The sequence below is a fragment of the Schistocerca cancellata genome, chromosome 9 (assembly GCF_023864275.1).
Source record: "Schistocerca cancellata isolate TAMUIC-IGC-003103 chromosome 9, iqSchCanc2.1, whole genome shotgun sequence".
NCBI lineage: Eukaryota > Metazoa > Arthropoda > Insecta > Orthoptera > Acrididae > Schistocerca > Schistocerca cancellata.
In genome coordinates, this window is record NC_064634.1 from 328465702 (window position 1) to 328492411 (window position 26710).

Genomic DNA, 26710 nt, shown 5'->3' on the forward strand with positions numbered 1-26710 from the left:
TTAGCACACATGTATGATAGAAGACCTTCTGTCTAAAAATATATGAATCTCAGATCTTAGACTGTGTCACAAACTGTAAATATATGAATCTCAGACCTGAAGACTGTGTCACAAACTGTAAATTTCTTAATCTATGTTTTGCAATAGCAAATTGTTTGTATGTATGTCCATATATCTAACATTGTTCTCTCAAATAAATTCAGAAAATTTTTTATAGATAATAATACCAGGCAAGAATATGTAACTTAATAAGCAAGGCTCTGATTATCCAGAAGACTGGAACAAAAACAAAATTTAATCAGCTGATATTGGATCAAAAATAAATAAATCATCATGTTATCTCAGAGAAAGACTAGTCTTTCACACAATAGTGCTGTTCCTATCTTAACATTTCCTCTGATATAAAGTATTGTGGAGTAATTTGGTGTAGATATCAGTAAATACTATCTGAGCAAACAGATTTGCAGTGCATGTAACAACATTGTAGCCTGACAAAAGCAGTCTTTAATTTGCTCAAATGCCTATTGCATCTGCAGAGTCTGTTGAATGTCTCATTTGCTTGACATGTGTTTGCCTCCTAATGCTTTCATCCATCATGCTTGGATGGCAGCTACATGATGTTGCTGGTTGTGATAAAAATTTACCATGTCGAAGAATCAGTGTAATTCTTGAAATTTCCATTTGCATGCTAGGTGATTATTGATCTCAGTCCATTGTATTGCAGGCTAACTGATTGTCAAAGGAAGGTAACTATTGATTTCACAGTTGATATTTGTCATCATTGACTATGAGATCAACTTTACAGAAGGCATCAAAACTAGTTTGAGATGCTTGTTGTGTTCATGTTGGAAGTAGAGAAGACTAAAATATCATCTAAGAAGGTGTACCAAAAGGAAAACATGAAAAGAACATAATCTGTGAGCCTTGATTAATCTATACTGTATTTTTGAGCCCACATCGCATGTAAAGGTCCAAAAGGGGTGATAATAGCCATCTTTAGTACGACCTCTTGGTTCTTGGGAATCTACAAATAAGCCTTTCTACAGTGCTGCACACTGAACACAGAGACACAAGCTAAATTATGAGTTAGGTCCTGCATATTTGGAACTGTATAATTGTTCAGGATAATGCAGGAGTTGAGAGCCAGATAGTCACTGCACAGTATGTATATACCAACCTTCTCAGGTACAAGATGAATGGTTGGGCCCCAATGACTATCCGACTGCCTGACCATACCACCTTGTAATAATTACTTTACAGCCAACTTGGCCACGTGAAGTTTATCTAGAGCTAATCCATGCACATTATGCCAGACTGGAGAGTCTGACATGGTGTTAATTTTTTGAACTGTTCCATTGTGGATAGCACTTAGCCTGTAATGCACACATGAATGTGTTGGTGTTGGAAGGACATAAACAGTAAGCTCATAGGTGCCTGAAGAAGTATACACTGGATTGACCTGAATCAGTATTGGTGTATACTATGCAGGCTGCTCTGGTGGGGTGTGTCTGACTGTTGACAACTGCCCCACACTTTCTGCCTCATTCAAGGTGATAATATTGTGACGATAAGATTGTTCTCTAGTAAGATGCTCCAAGTATGCATGTGCAGTTGTGAGCTCATTCATAGATGCTTCGATTTCATCACATATAGAGGAACTAAAAGGCTGTGGAATCCCTACAAATCCTACTTTATTTGGACCTTTACGAATCTGAATATAACTTAAAACTTTTCGCTCCAACAAAGTTAAAAAAGCCACACTAATTAAAACACAAATAACTAACAAAATAAAATTTAAAATAAACATAAATAAATCATAAAGTATCAATACTGTTTGTAGAAAAAATCTACAAAAATGAATTCTAAATTCAACACATTATTTTGTCAAAATAATAAATTAATTAATATTAATCAATATAATAAAAAATATTTTGACCATATGGTCCTTTCATACTAATATGGGTTAATAGTCTTCGGATAGAAACAACCTGGCACATGCTGTTCTGAACTCAAATCATCTAAGAATTTAAAGGTCGAACAGACCTAATAATTGGGCTCCTGTTTGGTTCAAATGGTTCAAATGGCTCTGAGCACTATGGGACTCAACTGCTGAGGTCATTAGTCCCCTAGAACTTAGGACTAGTTAAACCTAACTAACCTAAGGACATCACAAACAGCCATGCTCGAGGCAGGATTCGAACCTGCGACCGTAGCGGTCTTGCGGTTCCAGACTGCAGCGCCTTTAACCGCACGGCCACTTTGGCCGGCTCCTGTTTGGTCCAAAGTTATACTTTCTGATTGTATATTAATTGCTGTTGTAATAAAGTATACTGCACCAAGAATTGATGGTACACCTGCTAAGTGTAGTGAAAAAATGGCTAGATCTACAGATGCACCCACATGTGCAATAGCTCCTGGTAGAGGGGGTAAACTGTCCATCCTGTACCAGCACTGTTATCTACTATAGAAGATGTGGGTGAAGTGTTTCTTGTTTGATATCAAGGTAGCACTGAGTGAGTTCTAATATCGACGATCCTGCCACAAGTCTTGAAATGGCTCTGAGTACTATTGGACTAAACATCTATGGTCATCAGTCACAAGTCTTGAAGCATTTGTCGATCTTGTTTGTGTGTGTTGGAGACATCGAAGCAATTGAGACGTGTGCCGCTAGATTTTTTTTATTTTTAATTTATTTTATTTTATTTATTTATTTATTTTTTGCTGTCAAGTTCAATCAGCACACAAGTATTGCAGAGATGATACATGAATTCAAATGGGAATCCCTGGAGGGAAGACAATGCTCTTTTTGCAAGGCACTATTGCAGTAGGGAACTGGTATTTGAGGCTAACTACGGAACTATTCTACTGCTGCCACAGTACATGTTGCATGAAGATAAGATGCGAGAGATTAGGGCTAACACAGAGGCTTTTAGTCAAATTTTTTCCCTTGCTCTGTTTGTGAGTGGAACAGGAAAGAAATTGATTAGTAGTGGTATAAGGTACCCATAGAGTGGTGTGGACTATGTGTGAAGGTGTAGATGTAGAAGAGTTCCATGTGCCAAATCAGGGGAGAGATGAAAATGTTTTAGAAAGTTAGTCACCTGTATGGGTTCCTTGAAGTCAGTGATGAAAAATTGCCATGGAAGCATGTCTATTAAAACCCAAGACCAAAGTTCGTAATGTGTTTCCATATGTTGCAGTATTTCAACTGTTTGCCAAATGTAGTTGGAAGGCAGATAAAATTTTTTTCTGGCAGTGGTGGCTCACACTATGTGATACTCACTTCAGACCCAGTATCAATAAGAAAGTATTGGTTGTGAGTATGATCCAGGATATAGAGTCAACCACCCACACATGTACTGCTTTATGTTAAGTAGGCAGGTGATCAGTAGTAGTGCAATGATCTGAGTGCCTACTGCATTTCATTCTTCCCATTTGCGTGACCACAAGGTACTGTGCAGTTGCTTGCCTTATCACTGATGTGTGTGTGAAACCTAAAAAAAGTGTGGCACCATCTTTCTGTCCATGTGGGCAGTGTTGTCATCAGCTAACCAATTGTTTATTTGGACCAGTTGGAGGTCACTGCCCTGGTGGTATGAGTGACATTACCCTCAGAACCTGTGCATACTTGGTTCTGCTTGACTGCACCACCCATTGCATCATTTTACCTGACTGAAATAGTCATTGTTGTCCACTCAATTAATGCAATGTCAATGTTGTCATGCAGCTAGAAGTTCAAATGGTTCAAATGGCTCTGAGCACTATGGGACTCAACATCGTAGGTCGTTAGTCCCCTAGAACTACTTAAACCTAACTAACCTAAGGACATCACACACACCCATGCCCAAGGCAGGATTCGAACCTGCGACCGTAGCAGTCCCGCGGTTTCGGACTGCAGCGCCAGAACCGCACGGCCGGGGAGCATTACTAGTTGTAAATGAGAAGGTAACTTATCTAACCACAGTTTCTACAGGATCAGGCATGAGTGTGATGTTGTTTAATGTTCAAAGGCATCACCACAGTTGGGAGGGTGTTTCAGTGGGTAAATGTTTATCATAAATAACTTGGCATAACTGCTGTTCTGGCATTCTGCTGAGGCATTGAAGAAGAATTGTCTTTGCCATGTCATATTTGCTGATAGCCAGGGTCGACCAAACAGTCACCAATAATGTCAGTGGGCTTGCCTTGATTGCTTGATAATGCGACGAACTTGAAGCTATCATCAGAAATGCCATTGTAATAGAGAATGCAATCAGCAATGGCAAACCACACAGTTGGCTGCTCAGGGCAGAAGGGTGGAGCTTTGGTTTGTGGACTGAGGTGAATGGTACTGTTGGTGTGCATTTAGTATCACAGCTTGTCAGAGAGCAACAATATATGAGTTCTTCTGAGCTGTCATGACTTGGAAGGAAATCCTGCAGAAGTGTTTGTGTCCCAGCTGGATAGCCTCCACATGGTGGTGCAAATTGTTTCAGCAGAATTGTACACAGTGTGGTAGGTGTGACAGAATCAAGCAAAATTACACTGTGTTGTCCATGTTGAGCAACAGCTTGTTGGTAAGCAAATGAGTTGCATTTGTTACCAAAGTCAATCAAAAGATCAGTAGTCAGTGCACATTGTTTGAATGCAGGTTGGTACTGTCAACACTGCTGGCACTGCACCCAAGAAAGTATTATTTTTGCATTACACAAAAGACAAAAGTTGTTCCTTTTGATATGAAGTACTAAACTGAACACTATATAAGTCACTGCCTTGTGTTAATACTTCTCTGGCACTAAAGTTTTGACATCATTTGATTGTTGTGACATGTAAGATGAAACAAAAAATGCAGGTAGGTCTAGTTGTAGAGAGACCCTGGGTGAGAATGCTCCAGATAAAATGGCTGAGACTACAAGCTCATAATAGTACGCTTTATTCCTTGGCAGAAATAAGTATAATATGTACACATACTACAGAAGCTCAGAACAAACTAACTACCAAAGATAATACTGCAGTACCACAGCACCACTGACCAGAAAGATTTCCCCATGTTAGCTGACACAATCACTGCTGAGTCACTACAGACAGATAAGTTATTATAGGGGTTCCAGATATTATGGTGTACTAGAAACTGTTTTAACTGCTCTAGTGGGTGTTCCATTCCACCAGCTGAAATATTTACTTATTTTTTGTAATGTTATACTACTTCTTCTATATTCATAGCTGCAATTCCTCTAAATCTAGTTACAACTTCACTGTTATCCTGATTGAAGCTGAAAAGATGGACGTTGCATTGGTAACCACTTACATCAACATCTGATTTTAAAACATTTATAAGAAATTGTTGAAATATTATGATATTTCTGAAGGATTTACTGTGAATTTGTCACCTAAATTGAATTTTTGAGATTTGTAGACTGCCAGCTGTGGCATCAAGTTCAGACCTTATGACTGATCACATTGCCTTTCATTAATTTTTTTGTTTCAGAATAAATTTTTTGTGTTAATTTCTTTTTCTGCTTTTACCACCATTCTAAATTAGGTTTTATGCTGTTTTACATAGTTCATAAAATATATGTTGTATTACTTCCCAGTTAACTGAGTAGCTGGCCGGGGTGGCCGAGCGGTTCTAGGCACTACAGTCTGGAACCGCGCGACCGCTACGGTCACAGGTTCGAATCCTGCCTCGGGCATGGATGTGTGTGACATCCTTAGGTTAGTTAGGTTTAAGTAGTTCTAAGTTCTAGGGGACTGATGACCTCAGTAGTTAAGTCCCATAATGCTCAGAGCCATTTGAACCATTTGAAGTTAACTGAGTAACTGTCTTTTTTTAGCACTTGACATTTTTACGTTGGCAGTTATCCACTTTAATTTTCTTGTCATTTTTATAGTACATTTAAAACGCATCACAATGGTGTGTTGGTCTAATGTCATTCAGAACATAGACGACTGAACTGAACAATCTTGTTGAAAAGAAATGTTGTTACTATTTAATATTTTAGAATTCAGAGCTCTCCTAAAACTACCAACATTGTTAATAATATCTCTCAATAATTTCAGGTTTCAGAAGGAGGCAGTGTTTCACATCAATGGAAAGAAGTATCAAGGTAGGTGCATCAGTCGACATAAAAAATTTGTAGCCAAGAGGTGATTGTACATATGAATAATATACATACTGATGACAGGTAGTTTGTAACATGCCGATGACATTCTATTTGCAATTATTATTGTGTGACCACACAACTTCAACTGGAAATTAATATTCAGAGCTAGAAATTTTGTGTTTGCTCTGTAGTCTACTGAGGTACCATCTAAATTTAATGCAACAGCGTCAATTTCCTCTTCAAACTAAAATTCATTGCATTTATTTTCTTCATAATGGCTATTATTGGAGGAGGGAGTAATGGGGCACAGGTTGTGAAACATCTACTGAAGCTGAGCACATTATCCTTAGTGGAATGTTATACCAACAGGAGATTGACTTTGCTCTTGGTGATATCACCATTTCCAGTTTTGTATATGTTCTTATGACCACTCCATTTCTCAGCTATTTGACATGCTGATATCTTTATCCCTCTCGCTATCAGTAATTGAACCAGTTCCTTCCATTGTGTATGGAGCAGTTTATTGCAATACTGAAAATGTTATTAGAATAGATTGTACTATGAATGGCTGATTTTGTATACTCTACCCCTGAGCAAGAAACTAGAAAATGAAAATCATAATTTAATTTTACAGTGGACAACACAGTTCCTGTGGGTACCTCATTGAACACTTACATAAGAAATTATGCCAACCTCAAAGGAACTAAAGCAATGTGCCATGAAGGAGGCTGTGGAACATGTATCGTTATGGTTACGAAGAAACATCCTGTCAGCAAAAAAGTGGAATCATTTGCGGTCAATTCTGTAAGTTTGCTATATAAAAAAGTTGTAGTATTAATGAATGCTTATGTTCTTACACTAGTTGCGCAGAAAAATGTCTTATAGTTTGTGTATGATACTCCAAATGTATACAGCCAAACTCAAAGAGGTAATAGAGGGGACCAATTAAACAACTGTTATCACAGGAGGTGCGTCTGTAAAAGCAGATGTGATGTTTAATTGACAGTGAGAGGGAAACAAAGGTTAAATCCAATTAAATTTAGTTATTTTCATTTTTATATGGTGTATTGGTTCAAACAACTTATTACCAATGTGCATGTAAACCACACATCATTGAGCCACACACCACTGACACTGACGTTTTGTTACATTTCCAGTCATTAGGATTGGTGTGGAAAGTTGACAGATCGGATGGTCATGGTCATGGTCCAGTATACGTGTGCAGAAAAATGAGCAGTCACACCATATATCAAACAGCTCATACATTTTGATTTGTTGCTTCAAAATGATGTCTGTAATATCCTCACTGAGCCAAAAGCTCTTGATGGTGATGCTTGTTGTAATGACTAATGCTTTCTCATTATTGGCAATACCCATTAGCATGTGTACATGAACATATTTTAATGGCAATAATTGTTTGTTTTGGTCTCCTTCATCACCTCTTAGATCTGTCCAAAATGTTCTGGTGAACAATTCACTATTACGTTTGGATCACCAAAATACATGATTTTATGGTTATCTTACAGTGTTTGATGCCAGTATTTTCATGCCACAACTGTAGGATAACAACAGTTGAAGGAATTGGCAATAAAAAAATGGGGTATAATTCAGTGCAAAAGACACTTGCTGCTTTCAATGGTACACAGTGTGGGTACTGTTCTCCTGGAATGGTTATGAACATGCACAGGTATGTTTAATTTTCTTCAAAGTTTTTTAAAACCTTATTTTTGATATACTTCAACATCAGAGACGAGGTTTTCTATTTGCATATTTCTTCTTCCCTTTGTTCACATAGAATGGTGTAAGGGAAACTCACTATGAGTATAGTATTTCACTGATTCTTGCTCTCCATTCATAGTGGACAGTTACAAAAAGGGAAGCATAGAAATTATTTGAGAGCTAAGTCACAACCAATACAGACAGATAAACAGAGAGGTAAAACACAGATTGTTTTATCAGTGTGCAACTAATGGAAAATCACTGCTTGTGAAACTGAAAGTAAGATTCCCAGTAGCTCCTTTTTTACAACCATTAAACTTATGTATGAAGATGTTTGGCAGTTAATGTTCTTGACATTTATTTCCTTCTTGGTGTTGAATACTTTCCTTTCTTTATTAAGAATGTTTGTGACCTTGTTACTGTTATTCTCAGAAGTGTCATATTTGGGTAACATACAAAAATATCATCAGGAGGAAATCCATGACTTAAAAATTTTAATCCTTTTTTCTGATTTCAAATCAGACCAGTGCTTCGCAACTTGCCGATTCACAGCGTGGGCACTTGTGCCTGCTCAGCCTCCTGCTAGTGAGCAGAGAAGTTGCAGCATGGTGGGGAGTAAGGGGAACTGTGCACACAATCTGTGGTCAAGCAATCACAGCAGATGCAACAGCTGTGAAATTGGAAAGGGTCAGTGGAGCTGCCGAAGTAGGAATGGCCAGGCAGCATTGTGTAACACCAGCAATGTCTTCACATTCACAATCAGCTTGTAAAACTTTATACAAAGTTTGTCATGACACAGTTAGACATTTTCATCAAATGCATAAACAGTGAACTTGAGGTGGAGAAGCTACTGGTACTGGACTTGTCAATAGCAATGAAGAATATTCTTAGCAGCATTCAAGATGCTGGAGATGTAAATAAATCAGGACTTGTAGTGCAACTGAATCAGAAGAAGAAAAACCCTTCCAGCACCCAGTGAAATCAAAGGTGTTGTGTACATGAGTCACCAGGAGAAAGTATATGCACGTGATGACACTCTGAAAAAAAAACTAGTGCAATGCATACAGTTAATATACCAAATCATGGACTTTAATAGCAATAATTAGAAACTTTACTTGAAGATATTGATTGGACCCTGCCCTATTCTACATCTACATCTACATCCATACTCCGCAAGCCACCTGACGGTGTGTGGCGAAGGGTACCTTCAGTACCTCTATCGGTTCTCCCTTCTATTCCAGTCTCGTATTGTTCGTGGAAAGAAGGATTGTCGGTATGCCTCTGTGTGGGCTCTAATCTCTCTGATTTTATCCTCATGGTCTCTTCGCGAGGAATACGTAGGAGGGAGCAATATACTGCTTGACTCTTCGGTGAAGGTATGTTCTCGAAACTTTGACAAAAGCCCGTACCGAGCTACTGAGCGTCTCTCCTGCAGAGTCTTCCACTGGAGTTTATCTATCATCTCCGTAACGCTTTCGCGATTACTAAATGATCCTGTAACGAAGCGCGCTGCTCTCCGTTGGATCTTCTCTATGTCTTGTATCAACCCTATCTGGTACGGATCCCACACTGCTGAGCAGTATTCAAGCAGTGGGCGAACAAGCGTACTGTAACCTACTTCCTTTGTTTTCGGATTGCATTTCCTTAGGATTCTTCCAATGAATCTCAGTCTGGCATCTGCTTTACCGACAATCAACATTATATGATCATTCCATTTTAAATCACTCCTAATGCGTACTCCCAGATAATTTATGGTATTAACTGCTTCCAGTTGCTGACCTGCTATTTTGTAGCTAAATGATAAAGGATCTATCTTTCTGTGTATTCGCAGCACATTACACTTGTCTACATTGAGATTCAGTTGCCATTCCCTGCACCATGCGTCAATTCGCTGCAGATCCTCCTGCATTTCAGTACAATTTTCCATTGTTACAACCTCTCGATACACCACAGCATCATCTGCAAAAAGCCTCAGTGAACTTCCGATGTCATCCACCAAGTCATTTATGTATATTGTGAATAGCAACGGTCCTATTACAGTAAGATGCAATGGTGTAGTAGGGTAGTAGGGGCTTATTGTTATATTGACCTGTTTTTGTCATTTGGATGAGATAATTGTGGAAATTAGTAATGCCTGTGCACTTGATCTTAACTGGTCTCATGGAAAAGCAGCCTTGCATTCCTTACCAACTCAACCAGCCATCCAAATGACTTAACATTTCACTTCAGGGTAAAGATTTGTTGAAAGCACATTTCATAAATCCTGTACAGGTATTCAAAATGAAATTTCCTCTGTGTCAAGAATCAGTTTGACAAAGAATATGCAGTTAATTTTCCAAATTGTCTTCATTGAAGGACTCTGGTATTAACAGCTTCTGAATTATATCCACCTTTCTTGTGTAATCTTAAGAAAGATTTCCAGTTTTGACAGCACTACAGAGTGATTTTCATTTGTTTTCCTCTCCATATTTACCTTGATGCCATTCACTTTGATCTGCTGCTTGAAATAACTGATCTGTAGTTTGACAGGGAATATAATGACAAATTCAGTAACAAGAGAAACGTTGTAGATTTCTACTAACATTTCCCTCAAGACTGATTACATAAAATGGCTGCAGTTGTTAATGTCGAAGCTGCATTCCACCCACGTTTTCACCAATGAGTAAAGATAATATGCATTTGCAAAACTGATTTGTAGACCATAGCCCAACCTGCATGCTACACTTGCAGTACACACAAATGCTCTCGTAAAAAGAAAACAAGAGCAAGGATGGGCGAACTGATTAAAATTCATTACATGTGAAACGTCTGATTGCCCTGTACTGTGACAATGGAGGGGGGGTATGATGCTTGCTGAGACATTAATACTGATCTCAATCTCCCTGACCATTTTAACTTTTCTATAAACACTGAACTAATCAAATAATATGCATGGACTCCTTTTATAATCAAATCTGAGGAGCAGCGATAAAGTTGTAATTATGGACTTAAAAAAAAAATCAAGCTCCGACCATGAAACTTGGTGTTGGTGTTAGTCCTTCTCTGCATATTCATCCTTCATTTGCAACTGCCTTTACCAGTGACTGATAATGTGGAGATATTGGTTTGCTGTTCAGGAAACTTTTCACCTCAGCACTTAACTTTGTTGTCATTATGGAAATGTCAGCCAACCAATGCTTTTCTAATCTGAGGAAAGAAGAAGATGTCACTTGCTGTCATGTCAGGAGAATACAGATGACAAGACAAAACTTCATTTCTGAAAGAAACAGCCTGTCTGAGTGTGTCTTGTGGTAATGAGCTGGAGCATTGAGATAAAGAAGAAGCACACCTCTAGACAGCTTTTGACACTGCTTCACCTTGACAGCCTGCCTTAACATCATCATGAGATTTTGGTACTCTATCAGTTTGGCCCTTAGGATAATCTGTTAGTCCCACACTAGGACAGTTCCAAAAAAGACTGAGCATCATACTGTCAGATGATACTAGGGTATTCACCCTTTTAGGCTATTAAAGGAGTCATCCAAATGAGCCTGACATTGTCATCATTTCTACTACTGCCTTGGTTCAGCATACTTTTTGAATGAGTGTGAGCATTCCCAGAAACCAGATGGTGGTGACATTATTGCCATGTTGAAAATGCCATATAAGATGGATGGAAACTATTCCATGACTGATTTTCACATATTCTCTGTTGCCTCAATTGTAATACACTGATCTTTGGGCATTAGGACCTCTTGTCAGATGTAGGAGATATAAATGTAAAGAAAGTACATACTTTGCTTACTGTCATTCTGTTATGTCATAGGAGACCATATTCTCGGTTAACTCATCAAACTGAGCAATAGTTTTTAGAGAGCAAAAACATGTAATAAGACTCATTTATGGTGTAAATTCAAGAACATCATGTAGAAACCTGTTCAAAAGACTGAGTGTTCTAACCACCGCTTCCCAGTGTATTTATTCCTCAATGAAATTTATTGCAAACAATATGTCTGTTTCCAACCAATAGCTCAATACATATTATCAATACTAGGAATAATAACAATCAACATAAAGACATAAAATCACTTACCTTGGTCCAAAAGGGGTCCAGAATTCATGAACCCACATTTTCAGTAATTTTCCAGCATCCACCAAAAACTTGGTTTCAGATAAAGCAAAGTTTAAACTGAGTTTGAAAGATTTTTTGGTAAACAGCTCTTTCTACTCTATAGATGAATAGATTCATTGAGACTGACAGACCACCTGAAATAAAAATGTCTGCTAAATTTCAGTTTTGAAAACACTTTGTCACAAGTCAAGATTAGGTAGCTTGTGTATGATAAATTTATTAAAAGTGCATAACTATGTTTCATTCTGACAGTGCATTAATTCTGTGAATATTAGCAATTCCAGTTTATTGTAATGCATTCACATATTTTGATAGTCTCCTGACAAATGATGTGGGAAGCGAGTATTACATTCAAATGTTCTGTTTTTTTTTTTCCTTTTTTTCCTTTTTTTGTGTTATACTTTCTGATGTCTTCCATACCCATGAGAATGATCTCATTTTTGGATCTGTGGAACGAAAACTGAATCTAATCTAATCTACTCTAAACTAAATTTGGTCTTATTGGAGGTGACATGGCATTTCCTTCCTTTTGCTCTTAAACTGCCTTACCCAGCCAGGTATTGGGGACCTACTGAAGTTTCCAAAACACAGCTTAACTTGGTATTTTCACCTTAGGAAACATTACCATAGAATGAAGAAATGAAAAGTGACAGGTAAAAGTCCAAGACTGAGATCAATCCTGAGACCTTTCAAACCACAGTCTAGCAGTTTACCATTAACAAATGGGCTACACAGTTTCCAGCTAGAAATTCTGAAATATTTTATGATATGACCTGACAAAACTACAGTTGTCTGGGAATAACTGTGGTTTGTTTGATCACTCTGGGAGATGGCTGATTGGAACTACAACATATGAAACATTGCTTCACTTTATTACAAGAATGATAAAAAAAAGATTCATTTAACTGTATACTATCCATTGACAGTGGACTGAGTCAAACATTTACAACTGTCTTTGAAGAGCAACACATCACTTGATGCACACAATTACAAACTCTTATCTTGAAGTAAAAGTTCAGCATTTGCAGAAGCAGAGTTCTAATAGAGACTTGAATAGCACTGGTGCGTAACTTGGTGGCTTTGACTGCTTCTTCAGAGGTCACAAACTGGGACAGCGTGAGTCCATTCTTGGCCCTATATGAACCTCCATGTGATAGCAGTGTGGTGCTGAGAGGAACACCCCCCATCCTTCATTGCAGATTTCAGTGATTCATTGTTGATGTCTGTGGTATCAGTGCACATTGCCAACTTTGGTATGACGTCATGATCTTCAGATGATACCATACTTTGCCATAGATGTTGTTGAGGTAGGATAAAGTGTGTGGGAGGTAAGTTAATTTTTTTTTATTTGGTGATAATTTTATTTACTCTTTGGCTGCTGCAGCCACAGTTCCTACTTATCATCTTAAGGATGTCTAATCTGGCTACATGAACTGTGTGTATTTAGGTGAGCTGCTATCATGTGCTGAATTATACAATTGCCCTGCTCACCCTTTGCTGAATATTTCTGGGGCACTATGAGTGATGACTCTAGTTAGTTTATGTCACTGCCAAGGCAAACTAAATGGAAACACTGTAAAAATTATTGCAATAATGAACTCTTGGCACTGAGATTCCCCAGAAGCTTACTGTAATGTTAAAACCACAGAGATATTAAAATTGCATTTTCACCAAGAAATACATATTTATCAGCATAATTTTACGTAATCTTAGTAGGATCTGATGGCACTGATATTGTGTTTCCAATTAATTTCAGATGATTACTGTCCCTTCATTGCCACCACATAATGAAACCTGTTAGTCTGCAGATATTCCTCACTGTAGTAACTCCAGAAATGAATTAAACAAAAGAATAGACTCATATTCAACAGTAACAGGGTTGACATTCTTACCTATCCATCCTGATATACTCTTTTTTTCTATGGTTTCCAAAATCACACAAAGCTAATCCTGGGTGGCTCATTTGAAAGCCATGTGGTGTATGTCCTTTCCCATTTTTTTGACCAATTTGCAAATGTGCTACATCTTCAGTCACCTTGCACTCAGTGGAATATTTTCTATGAATAAAGTATATGGCAAACTAAAAAGCAATGAGAAATCAAGGAAAAAGTCTTTCTGGTAAAAATATCCTTAAATGACTATCATCTTGATTCAGCTACATACAAATTTTTCATCCCATGAAAGAAAGAGAGTTAAATGCTGTAAGCATTCCAATATGGGGGTATGTGTTTCCTCATTTTATGCAAATTGTTACTGCTAAGTAAGGTAAATACCGGTAATTAAAATCGTTACTGCTAAGTAAGGTAAATAAGGAAACAGTTCCAATGACAACAGATGTATTCTTGCTATTTTGATTGCTCTTTCTCTAACTTGTGTACTATCTGGCTGAAACACTAACTTCTTCTTTGTCAGTCTTTTCATTTATTTTTTAAGCTGTATATTGAAATATTCCCTGAATGATGCACAGTCAGAATTATGTCTGTGTCAACTATTTGCTCATGGAAAATCCATCTGAGAAAGGGTCTGTACCTTCTTTGTTGAAATTTCAGAGGCATGTATACATGATTTTGATATTCACATGGACTCAAGACTGTCTTGTACAGTTCAGATCTCTTTCATTATATAAATCAATACAAGAAGTTGAAATAATCTGCTACATCATTTTTTGGTCAAAACTTGAGAACTGTGGCATGCAGCAAATGCAGAATTTTTTATGTTGAACGTTTTTGTGAGGAGGTTAGTGCAATTGTTGAATTGTGTCACTAGTAATATCTACCATTTTGTGCACACTTATTTTGTGATTTTTGTTGCGAATTTCCATCAATAACTTGTTGCTCCTGTAGTAAGATGAGTAAAAATCATTATTCCAATGACTGAATTAGTGTTTTGTCCACTTGTAACTACAAATCACAGGACTCAGTTATGTTAATGTTTCACAGACACTACCTATTTTTCCAGCAGAAAACCTAGTAAACTTTGGGGTGGTTCTGAGTGTGCTCTACAGAATTCACAAAAGGAACTATGAAAGCCTTACTGTTATGCATCATAATTTTAGAAGAATAAATAACAAATTTAACTAACTCCCTATTTGTTTACTTGATGTAGAGTGTCAAAAAGAAGCTGGTGTATTGTGTCTTTCTGATTACCATAGAACTACAGGACTCTATAAGTTAAACATAGAGAACTATAAATTGACAACCCATTTCAGTAGGGAAAATAAGAGGAAAGGAGGAGTTGTCATGCATGCAAAAATTAAATCCAGTTCAAATGTATTAATACTAGTAGTTTCTCCTTAGAACAACTGAAACCCATTGGTTGTGAATTGCTGCTTTCAAATAGGTCATTCATAATTAGTTCAGTATTTTATTTTTTTATTTATATACACATTCCATAAATTTTTATGCAAGTGAGACACTAGGAGCAGAACAACTTACGGAATATATAAATGTAGATTACATAGTATAGTTAATCTACAAAAACAGTTACAGGGAATTGAAAACATAAAACTAGAACAAAACAGAAGAAAAGTGAAAAGAAGACAACAAGACTGCAGGGTTTAGCACATACTGTGAAGTACATGACAAAAACACATTTAAATATATGCATAAAAAGTTTATATGTCTGTGTTAAAAAATTCATGTAATAAATATCAAGTTCTATCAAGTAATTACATCTGTATTTTAATGTTAAATAATGCACTGTTACTATGTGGGCCTTTGATGTTATTTGGCAATACTGGAATACTGTACAACTTCCTGTACCTGAGTTAGGTTTTTGAGAATCAGTGGAGGTCAACCTCCTTTTGTGTATTGTGGTCATTGAGTACCACTTGACACCACAATGACACAATTATTTTGTGCTAGTCACAAAAGAGCGGCACAAGTAGCGCCACTCTAAGGATGCTTTGCATTAAATACATGCTGTAACAGTTGTGCATGTTAGTTACGTTTGAGACTGGAAGTGGTAAAATGGAAATGAGTGGTTGGTGTCATTGGCTGGAAGGCCCCTTGCAGGGCAGGTCGGTCACCTTGGTGCAGGTCTTATTACATTCGATGCCATATTGAGTGATCTGCATGCCAGATGGGCATGAAATGATGATGAAGACAGCACAGCACCCAGTCCCTGAGTGGAGAAAATCCGCAACCAAGCCGGGAATCGAACCTGGGCCTGTAGGATGGCAATACATTATGCTGATCACTCAGCTATTGTGGCGGACACTGGAGTAATGAGCTGATGTTAGTCAAGAATGTCTTTAAGGTAACAAAGACGCCATCATTAACACCTAAGTGAGTTTGAATGAATTCGTGTAACAGGGCTATGAGAAGGGGGATGTTGCTTCTGTGGTACTTCAGAAAGACTTGACAGGAATGTAACCACTGTACATGATTGCTGGCACCAGTGGTCACATAAGGAGACTGACCTCCAGACGGCCATGTGGCACTGCTGAGATGGAAGACCGTCATGACTCTGGTGCATCATAATGCATCTACAGCAGCAATTTGAGCAGTCGTTGGCATCACAGTGATGCAACAAATTGTTACAGGTTGGTTACTTCAAGGACAGCTCAAAGCTACCTACCCTGTAGCATGCATTCTACTGACCCCAAACCTCCATGGTTTGTGACATCAGTGGCGTCAAACAAGAGCTCATTGGAGGGCAGGGTGGAAGTCTGTTGTGTTTTCTGATGAAAGCTGGGTCTCCTCGGTGCCACTTATTGGCATGTGTTGGTTAGAAGGAGATCAGTTGAGGGCCTGCAACTAAGCTGTCTGCATGCTAGACACACTTGAACTACACCTGGAGTTATGGCCTGGGGTGCGATTTCATATGACACCAGGAGTTAGTTCTCTTGTGGCTATCCCGTTCAGCTTGAAGGAAAATTTGTACAGCAATCTGGTGATTTGATCAGTTGTGCTGCCATGCATGAGCAGCATTCCAGGAGGTGTTTTCAAACAGGATAATGTTTTAAACACACAAACACTCACCCAAGTGCAGCTGTTGTAACCTAACATGATCTAAAGAGTGTCAACATGTTGCCTTGGTGTGCTTGATCACCACATCTGTCACCAGTCAAACACATATGTGACATCATTGGAAGACAACTCCAGTATCATCCACAAACAGCATTTACTGACCCTGTATTGAATGACCAAGTGTAACAGGCATGGAACTCCATCTTACAAACTGACATCCAGTACCTGTACAACACAATCCATGCACATTTTCATGCTTGCATTCAACATTCTGGTGGTTACATTGGTTGTTAATGTACCAGATTTCATTTTTGCAATGGCTTATCTTGCACTGTTAATAGCTTATGTATGTAAGCTTATGTATGTCATCTAGACAAATGTATTCCTGAAATTTCATTACTCTACATTAATTATTTCTTGGTGGTGTGATTTTTATCAGTAATAACACTCTAAATTCTTATGTGTTTATATTGATAAGAACATGTTTGTGACTTTGACACTGATAACTTGTATGTCATCATATACCTTTTCTATGCTCCTCATATATAATATCCGTCTTTGATGACAAAAATGTCAAAAAATTGATTTTTCCCTTTTAATTCATTAATGTCTAATGGCATTGTACTCTAAGGCAATTTGTCTCAGAGGAAAAATGTGTTTGTAGCACAGAAGAATGTAGTAATTACAATAACTGATGTACAGTTTAGAACAGCTCTTTAAACAGTTAAGCATACTGACAACAGTATTACACTACACTTACTTTCTTGTAATGGATGGGTTCACCAGCCTTTATGTTAGTGATGAGCTCATCAAGGTCAGGATGTCAACAAACAACTGAAATAGTGTTGACAAACCATATATTCATTATTCAGAATACAGCAGTGTGTGTGACGTCACTCCAGACAGCTAGTTCTCAGGGTATTGTTAATGCATGACTGATGAGGTACCGTATTTACTCGAATCTAAGCCGCACTCGAATCTAAGCCGCACCTGAAAAATGAGCCTCGAAATCAAGGGGGAAAAAAAAAATCCCGAATCTAAGCCGCACCTGAAATTTGAGACTCGAAATTCAAGGGAGAGAAAAGTTTTAGGCCGCACCTCCAAATCGAAACGAAAGTTGGTCCATTGTAATATGAGACACAATTTAGGTCGAATGAATGACGATACAGCTACAGTAGTTTGGTTCGAGACGTAAGCTTAGCAGTTAAGCTTTACCAGGTAGCCATTGCTATGTGTCAGGCGCTCCGTCCGTATTTATACGGGTACCCATCCTTTTACACGTGCTTCGTCTGGTTTGAATTGATTGCTTATTTTTCTTTGATCTGTTAAATGCTGTTCTCTTTGTTATATGTGTTTACGTCACTCTAAGCTGAAGATGCATTACTCTACTGTGTCATGCATTGTTTGTCGCATTCTGATAATGAGTGTTTACGGCCTGTTGCCACGCGCGGCATGGCTTGCTTTTGTGCGAATGTGCGCGCAACCGCAGCCTTTTTTTTTTTTTTTTTTTTTTTTTTTTTTTTTTTTTTTTTGAGAGAGAGAGAGAGAGAGAGAGAGAGGGGGGGGGGGGGGGGAGGAATCGTCTCATTGGCGAAACAATGGCAAGAGACTGCTATTTGTTGTTACTTCACTGCTGCTGCTTTCTTTGATAATGATTAACAAGAACCAAATAATAGAGTGCGTATGATTACAAATGTTCTGAACGAGAGTTTAGCGAAAATTTTTCTACGTTTGAAAATCTTAGAGTGCGTATGATTGAAAATGTTCTGAACGAGAGTTTAGCGAAAATTTTTCTACGTTTGAAAATCTTTGCAGACGCCTCTTTAGTACATTACATTCTGCACAGAAATTAGAGTCATCTTAGATGTAAAAATCTAGTCAATTGCCGTGCTTCATTTCAGACTGTATCACTATTACGCATAAGAATAATACGAATATAAACATGACATGATATGTATATTCTTCCGCGTTTGCTGTTGTCTCACTCTAGTTTCATAGTTTATCAGGCAGACAGGATTTAAATGAGATAGTAGCAAACACGAAAGAATACGTGGAAAAATGTTTATATTCGTATTATTCTTATGATGAAGAGAATACTGTATGTGATTCACAATTCATAAAAGTTCTTATTAGCAACGATCTCTTCTCACAGGTAGGAAAAAATTCAGAACGTAGAGTTGGCCATATTGACAAACATGCCTAACAGTCTTGCCAGTCGGATTTTCGTAGTACGTTGAAACGCTGCAACATTCGAAGAAGAACAATACGGAATTTGTATTTACTTCGATGGATAATTTAATTTACTTACTGACGCAGAGGTTTTGGCGCCAGTATTCATCTTTGTGCCTGCAAAGTATGCCTGTGTAGCGCTACAATATTCGACGGCAGAAGTTTGTTTTGGCGGCACCTACAAACATTTTTCAGAACTTCCGCTTACTTTGCACTCGATTCTAAGCCGCAGGTGGTTTTTTGGATTGCAAAAACCGGAAAAAAAGTGCGGCTTAGATTCGAGTAAATACGGTAAGTGCTGCTCATCACATGGCTTGCACCTGCAGGCTGGTGGCAGTGGAGGAAGTAGCAGCACCAGCACCAACGACACTGCAAGGCCACTGACTCCTTGAGCTGATTCACTGTGTCACCCACGTGGCCCAGTGGCCACTACCATTCTTGGGAATAGATGAACAGGGTGGTTATGAACATGAACATGAAGGATCAGTGTCCAGTGGTGGAGTCTGTCCACACAATCAGTGCAGAGAGCACTGCACAAGTGGGACTGGATGAGCAGCTGCAGAGTGCCAAGTTCCCAGTGTTTGAAACTGCATGTCCACAGGGCTATGACTAGCAGTGCCTAAATCCACAGGAGAAGACATGCAGATCCAAGGAACTCATCAAGCAGTAGACACAAAGACTGCAGGTCATCATAGATCCCACATTGTAGTTAGATGCCAGAAGACTGAAATCACCTGAAAATGAAAAATACTTATAAGATCCTGGCTCGTGCTTGTTTTGCTACAGCAATGGTTTCTTTCACTCATGTCATAACAGAATCTCAGCTTGAACATGAGGTAAACAGACTGTCCACATCACAGAAACTCTGTCCTTATGCTGAGTCAGTACTTCTGTTACTGTGGCCACTAAGCTTAGTGACAGTGAAAGCAACTGCCACCTTGCCAGAGTCACAGTTCCTGCCAAATAGCACGTCCTACTGAGTAACTAGCTCAGTTGGCTCGTATGGATTTGTGCAGCACCTGAGAGCAATGCCTTAATTTTCCTCAGCCATTACATGCACATTATTTTACAGTACAATACTCTTATGAAGTTTGCTATCAACACTCAATCACACTTTCAAAACAACAGTAATATTCATAAATATAATACTAGAAGGAGACATGATTTACACTATCCAACACTCAACTGTGTGTAACACAGAAGGAAGTGGGTATTCAGCTGTAACAAAACTCTGACCACCTGCTGAGTGATGTGAGATTTTAATGAATAGTAGAATTAACCCTAAGCACAAACTGAAGTCATCTCTGGCTGACAACTCTGTCTGCTCCATAAAAGGATTTCTGAATGTGTAGTAGTAGTATGATGTTTGTGTATGTGTGTGTGTTTTTTGTTTTTAAGAGAATGAGAGACATGGAATTTAATAACAGAGCTACATATAAAATGCTATATGCATGTTTGCAAGCACGTATTTTAAAAAGAAATGGTCAGAATGTTGCCATATTTTCCTTTGAGAAGATGTTGGCTTACTATAATTGTATAACTGTCTTGTTCCATATCATAGGGAGATGCCTTGATTATGATCCATGGAACATGCAGAGAACTAACAAATTTATCCTCATGTATTTTCATAGTATTCCCTGAACAGTCTGTTGCAGAGGGGAAAAGACATTTCAATGGCAGATGTTGAAAACTCTTTTGGTGGAAATATTTGCCGCTGCACTGGGTATCGCCCAATACTTGATGCATTTAAGTCTCTTTCCTCTGATGCTTCAACAGAACTTAAAGGCAAATATCCAGATATTGAGGTATATTAACATATTTCTCTAGATTATAGCTAACCTGTTATTTTAAGTACTTTGTCATACCTAGTGCTTTCCTTAACAAAAATATTATTATTTCCAGGTTCCAGGTATCAACATATCTTTTGCAGATATTCTTAGGCTTTAAAAAGTGTCATTATAATACATTACACAAATTTCTTTAGAAAGATTTAATGTCAGTTTAAGACACCTTTCAAACGGGTGGATTCCATGTAGTAATGTAAGTTCTCTTACTCTCATGCTGTATACTCTGCTGATGCACATTCATTACCAAGCTGCACTATTACATCTGTTAGAGTTATGATTATGCAAGCAGCAGAAAATTATGAAAACTGTATTGTCCTTCACACTTATATAATATAAAAAAATCATAAAATCTCATACTGAGAAAGAACTATTATTACTCTGAAAAAGTCCGTGCAGTTACATTACGTGATGAAATGGGGATGTATTAATTAATCTGTAAAGGAGCATATTCCACAAGAATTCAATTTGAATAATTCTGTGAAATAAGTTGGCTAACCACACGGGGCACATTAAAAAATTATTTAAGAAGGTGTGCAATAACATACTAAAACTAGAAATGTTTTTATACCATTCATAGTACCTTAGTCACAGTACTTCAGCTGTATTTCATAAATATATTACAATTTAGCCAGCCTGTTGTTAAATATTTAATGATATGTTTTGTGATGTGTTACATCCAGTAAAAATGATTAAATTCATTTTTCAACATTTGGTGTACAATGTATGTTCTCTAGGAATTCACCTTGGGAAAAACCCTTGTACATGTAACAGTCATGAAATTTTCAGTAGCATATTCACTATGCACAGGTTACTCAGATGTATGCAGAGAAACTATTAAAGCAACCAGGAATTAGCTGGGGCTAACAGTTCAGCCAACACAATGAAGTATCTACAAGTTACAGTAAAATTAGAAGCTAGGGTCATGAGCTAAAGAATGAGACGCTATTATTATTAGACAGAATTAAATGATCATTAATGAAAATTCATTGTCAGCCTGAACTTTAAAAATAAAATTAAATAAAAAATGGTATTAAAAAAGGAAAGTATAAGATGTATTTAAAAAGTAGTTTTCAAAAAGTGAACAGAGACTGCAAAGATCATACAAGCATTTCACAGATTTTGTTCCAGTATCTCCCATGGCCTTCAAAAGTATCAAAAACTTTAGAGAATTTGAAGAAAGTTTTGAAGGAATGGCATTTTCTGGCAACAACCCTTTAATAATGAATTCATTTCAGGATTATAAATTCAGTCTACATACATTTCAGTTGTAATCTCATTTGAGATATAAGTGACATAATGAAGATTAACAACAGAGCTTGCTGTAAGTTCTCTTGCATATGATTTCTAACTTAAATAAATACATGAATGATAATAGATAAGTTTTCCAGAAATATAAACCTATTTATAAATAATCAGTGAATTAAGTAAAGTAAAACACAATAACATTTTTATCTGACCAAAAGATGATGACAACTGCTTTTTAGTGGAAAGTTGTTTGAACAGAGGTTATAGGCCACCTTATAAATCTGTTTATTCCATATGAATTTCAGAATGCTAGCAGATTTTACAAATGTCATTTCAGCCAGTGTGTGAGCAACAAAATGTAAATTGTAGGCCGTTAATATTGCAACACCAGAAAGGATAGCAAATAAGGAAATGTTACTTATTGTGCATAAACACTACAGCAGAGTATATACATATGGTTACATTTTTACGTGATATGCAGGGTGCAAAATATACCACACAAAGATGTTACCTCCAGCAGGAACAATGGTGCTAACCTTCTTGGGAACTGAGCTGACCTGAACTTGGATGACAGATACCAGTTCAATGTTCTATGTTGTTTCTGCTGTATGCCAGAATAAATCAAGTGTAATGGCTGCTGAGTGATGGTGTGCCATTCTCTCAACAAACCATGACCAAATGTTTTCATTGTGTGAGAGATAATGAAGGATGTGCGGGCCACAGCAACAGTTGAATACCTTCTGTATTGAGTTAAGTTACAACACCATGGACAACATGCAGCCTTGCATTATCGTACTGAATTATAATATAACAGGAACCTTGAAGACAGGGCACAGCCTTGAAACATCAGAAATGTGATGGCTGTTGTTGAAATTACCAGATATGTGGCCCAAGGATGATTGTGCTGTGTATCCAATATCACCTAACACCATCACACCAGAAGCTGCACTTGAAGGAGATAATGAATTCAATCAGGCAATATTCAGTCCCCTTGGAGTCTCCATACCTACATAGAGCTAGAACCCATCAGAAAAGATGGCACGGTGCCACTCCTGTGTCTAGTATTGTCACTGGTCACACCACTGTCAGCATGTCTCTCTCTGCTGCCATGTTGATGGAAGCCGCAATAGTGGCCACTGTGCTTACAGTCTGAGATGTTCTGGACATCATTGAACTGTCAATCTTGCTGTAAAAAAGCCTGTTTCTTGGCTCAAGGTGTTTGGCATGACTGTATGATTGAGCAAGATCAAGTGAATAGTATATGTGGTCTCACAGATCACTAAGATCCTGCATGATGTTGAGTGTGTCCATTCCAAATCAATTGAGTACGTGCTCACATGACAGTCATGGGGTTCCAACCTGAATGATCAGCAATATTGTGGAATGATAAACTGAAGACTTGATAGATCATAATTATAGTATTGTTGAAGTTTGACACTCCTTCTTACACAAGGTATCACATAATTTTCTTCAAAAGCAATCAGTATCAATATAAGAATCATTCAATAAGTAATGCCCACATTCTTTTAAGAAGCCATTAATATACATAGATAAACATCCTTGTTGGTGCTTCACATTTGATGTTTGTTCTGTGTGTCAGCGAAGTTTCGAACCATCCTAGCAGATGGCAGAGCCATAGTACAGTGACAAAATTGTGTCTACATATGACTCACATTACAAGCAGTGTGCTGTTATTGAACTCTTTTGTGCAGAAAAAGAAACACTGGTGAACATCCATAAACATTCGTGTGCAATGTATTGTGATTTTGCAGTTGATAGGAGTACAGTTGGGCAACAAAGAAAGTTATAGCCTCAGGAAATGCAGAAACAGAGCTCCACGATCAGCCATGCTTGGGACATCCTCTCACAGCCACTGCTCCAGATATGCTGAATTATTTGTACCGACCATCTCTTTAGTCCGATTAAAGATTCTCTATGGGGAACACACTTTGAAGATGATGAGAGTGTGACTCATTCAGTGAAAACATGGCTACGCCTATAGGACAAGAGCTTTTACCAGCAGGGAATACATGCTCTTCCACAACATTGGTGTAGAGCCATAGAACATGATGGAGACTATGTCGAAAAATAGGACCTGGACAAGACATGGTGATTTATATTGTCACCAAATTCTGACTCTTAACATCTTAACAATAAAATATATTTAGAGAAAAAAATGTGGGGCATTACTTATTGAATGACCCTTGTATTTAATTTCTGGATAAGAAAATCACTGTGTAATTTTTTGTTATTCACAGAATGTAGCTTTTGTTACTTCTGCCTACTTTCTGCAGTTGCCTTCAAATGACAACTTATACTTAATATCTGATGCGTGTTGTAAGCCCTCTTCACAGTAATTTTAAAATCCAGCAATGTATTTCTAGGGTCTTTAAATCATTCTACTTATTTTTTTAATGAGAAAATGTGTTTTGTAAGAGTTCTTCGACTCAGTTGTTCTGCTCATGCATTTTGGTAAACATACTGTGCCTGACAAAACAGGCAAAATACCCAAAAGCCACAGCTGGATGTGAATGAGGGCAACCGGTAGAACAGCCACTTAAGTGCATTAGTGCTGTTTGTATTTACTGTTGTTACAAGGCCTGGTGGGGTACATAAGGGGAAGGAATGGCATCAGATGCTGTGTGATCACTGGGAAAGACATCGAAATGCCATGAACTTTTGTGGGACAGCATTATCAACACTCGACAGAGTCTGAAAATGGGCACATTTTGTATCTCCATATTGCCAGGTGTTTCACTCACACAACATCCAAATGTATGGGGCTTTTTGACGTGACAGTTGCCTAGTGCTGGACTGCATGGAAACATACTAAGCATACACTTAATCAAGGTTTCAGTTGACCATGTTCTCTAACCACAAGGGAGGATCACCGTATTGTTACCAAGCACATCATAACCCTTTCACATCAATGTCTGCCATCTGAAAACAATTAATGGACTCCTTGCAGTGTTCTGTGTCATCCACAATCATTGGTCAGAGGCCAGCAGCAGGTGGACTAGGAAATTAGTGTCCCGTGCTAGGCTGCCATTAGTGCCACAACACAAATGGGTGCATTTGGAATGTTCCTGAAACTGGGAATCATGATCTGCCAATGAATGACATTGTATGGGGTTAACAATAAACTGCAGTTCTGCACTACCACAGAAGACCATAGTTAATTATATGGTGGTTACATGGGGAGAGATCCCAATCTTCCAATGTTCTGGAGACAGTGGTGTTACTCCTAGTATCATGGTGTGGGGAATCATCAGGTATGAGTTCTTGTCATGGCTGGCTGTGATAAGGGAACTCATGGCATAACGGTATGTCACAAACATACTGTGTCCTCATGGTTACCTTTCATGTGACAGTATTGTGGTGCCATTATTTACAGGACGTTGTTGATCCACACATGGCACATGTCTCTGAAAATTGTCTGTGTGTATATTGAGGTGCTCCAATGCCCAACAAGATCCACAGAGCTGTCCCGAATGGAACATGTATGGAAACAATCTGGATGTCAGCTCTGTCCCAGTGCCTATATCAAGAATATTGAGGACCAGTTACAACAGATGTGGCTAAGCTTGGCTTAAGAGAGGATACGACAGCTTTATGACAGCCATCCCAACTGAAGCAGTGCATTTGTCCAGGCCAGAGATGATGCAACATCATGTCAACAAGTCTCATACTGCAAAGTTCTTTGTGAAATTGATTTGTTTTTATAATCACCTAAATAATGTTACATTCTCTCTCAATCCTCCCCCTTCCAGTTCTTCACTTTTTTGTTAGGAAAAGTACTTCCCCAGTGATAGCATATCAGTTATTGTCAGATTCACTTTAGTAAAGCCCCTCCTGCAGAGAAAATGATATTTTATTGTCTAATGAAATTTTGATATAATTATACTAGTAATTTTTATTTCAAATGTTTTAAAATACACTGTAGAATATAACAATATTATTAGGCTAAGTACTAAATCAGCAGTTGTTAAAATATTCCATGATAAACACTGTATTTGTTTCAGGATATAACTCAAAAGATTTGTGCAAAAAATGGGAAACCATGTAATGAAAAATGTGACAATGACAGTGACACATGCAGTCAACAGAATGTGCTCTCGCCACTACATCTGGAAACACAGTCTTCAGAATGGTTTAGAGTTGATAAAATTGATGATATTTTCAATATTCTAGCTACAAAATCTGATAAAAAATACATGCTTGTAGCGGGCAACACAGCTCATGGTTAGTATTGAAGAAACCCTTCCATACTTTTTATTTTTTGTCTGCAATCTCATCCATAAGTTTTTACTTGCAGCACTCAATTGTTTGAAGCCGACTTGTCTTTCTAATATGAGGATGAATAAATTTCTTTATATTAGATAATCTTGCACATTTGCAAAACTTGTTTTGTATCTCATTTAGTGAAAGATAAATGATATCCAAAATTTATCATTAAGGTTTCCCCATTATCATTACAGTATAAATACACTGTCTTGAAAGTTTCAA

At 37.8% G+C, this 26710-nt stretch overlaps 1 protein-coding gene across 2 annotated transcripts in view; it reads left to right on the forward strand.

The window, feature by feature from the left end:
* The window catches only part of LOC126101063 (xanthine dehydrogenase-like), a 265749-nt gene that overhangs the window by 73952 nt on the left and 165087 nt on the right, over nt 1-26710 (forward strand). For both annotated transcript variants that reach the window (XM_049911738.1, XM_049911737.1), the window contains exons 2-6: nt 6040-6086; nt 6718-6887; nt 7610-7770; nt 20758-20917; nt 26227-26446. In XM_049911738.1, the coding sequence (XP_049767695.1) occupies nt 6040-6086; nt 6718-6887; nt 7610-7770; nt 20758-20917; nt 26227-26446 (758 nt within the window). The remainder of the gene's footprint in view (nt 1-6039; nt 6087-6717; nt 6888-7609; nt 7771-20757; nt 20918-26226; nt 26447-26710) is intronic.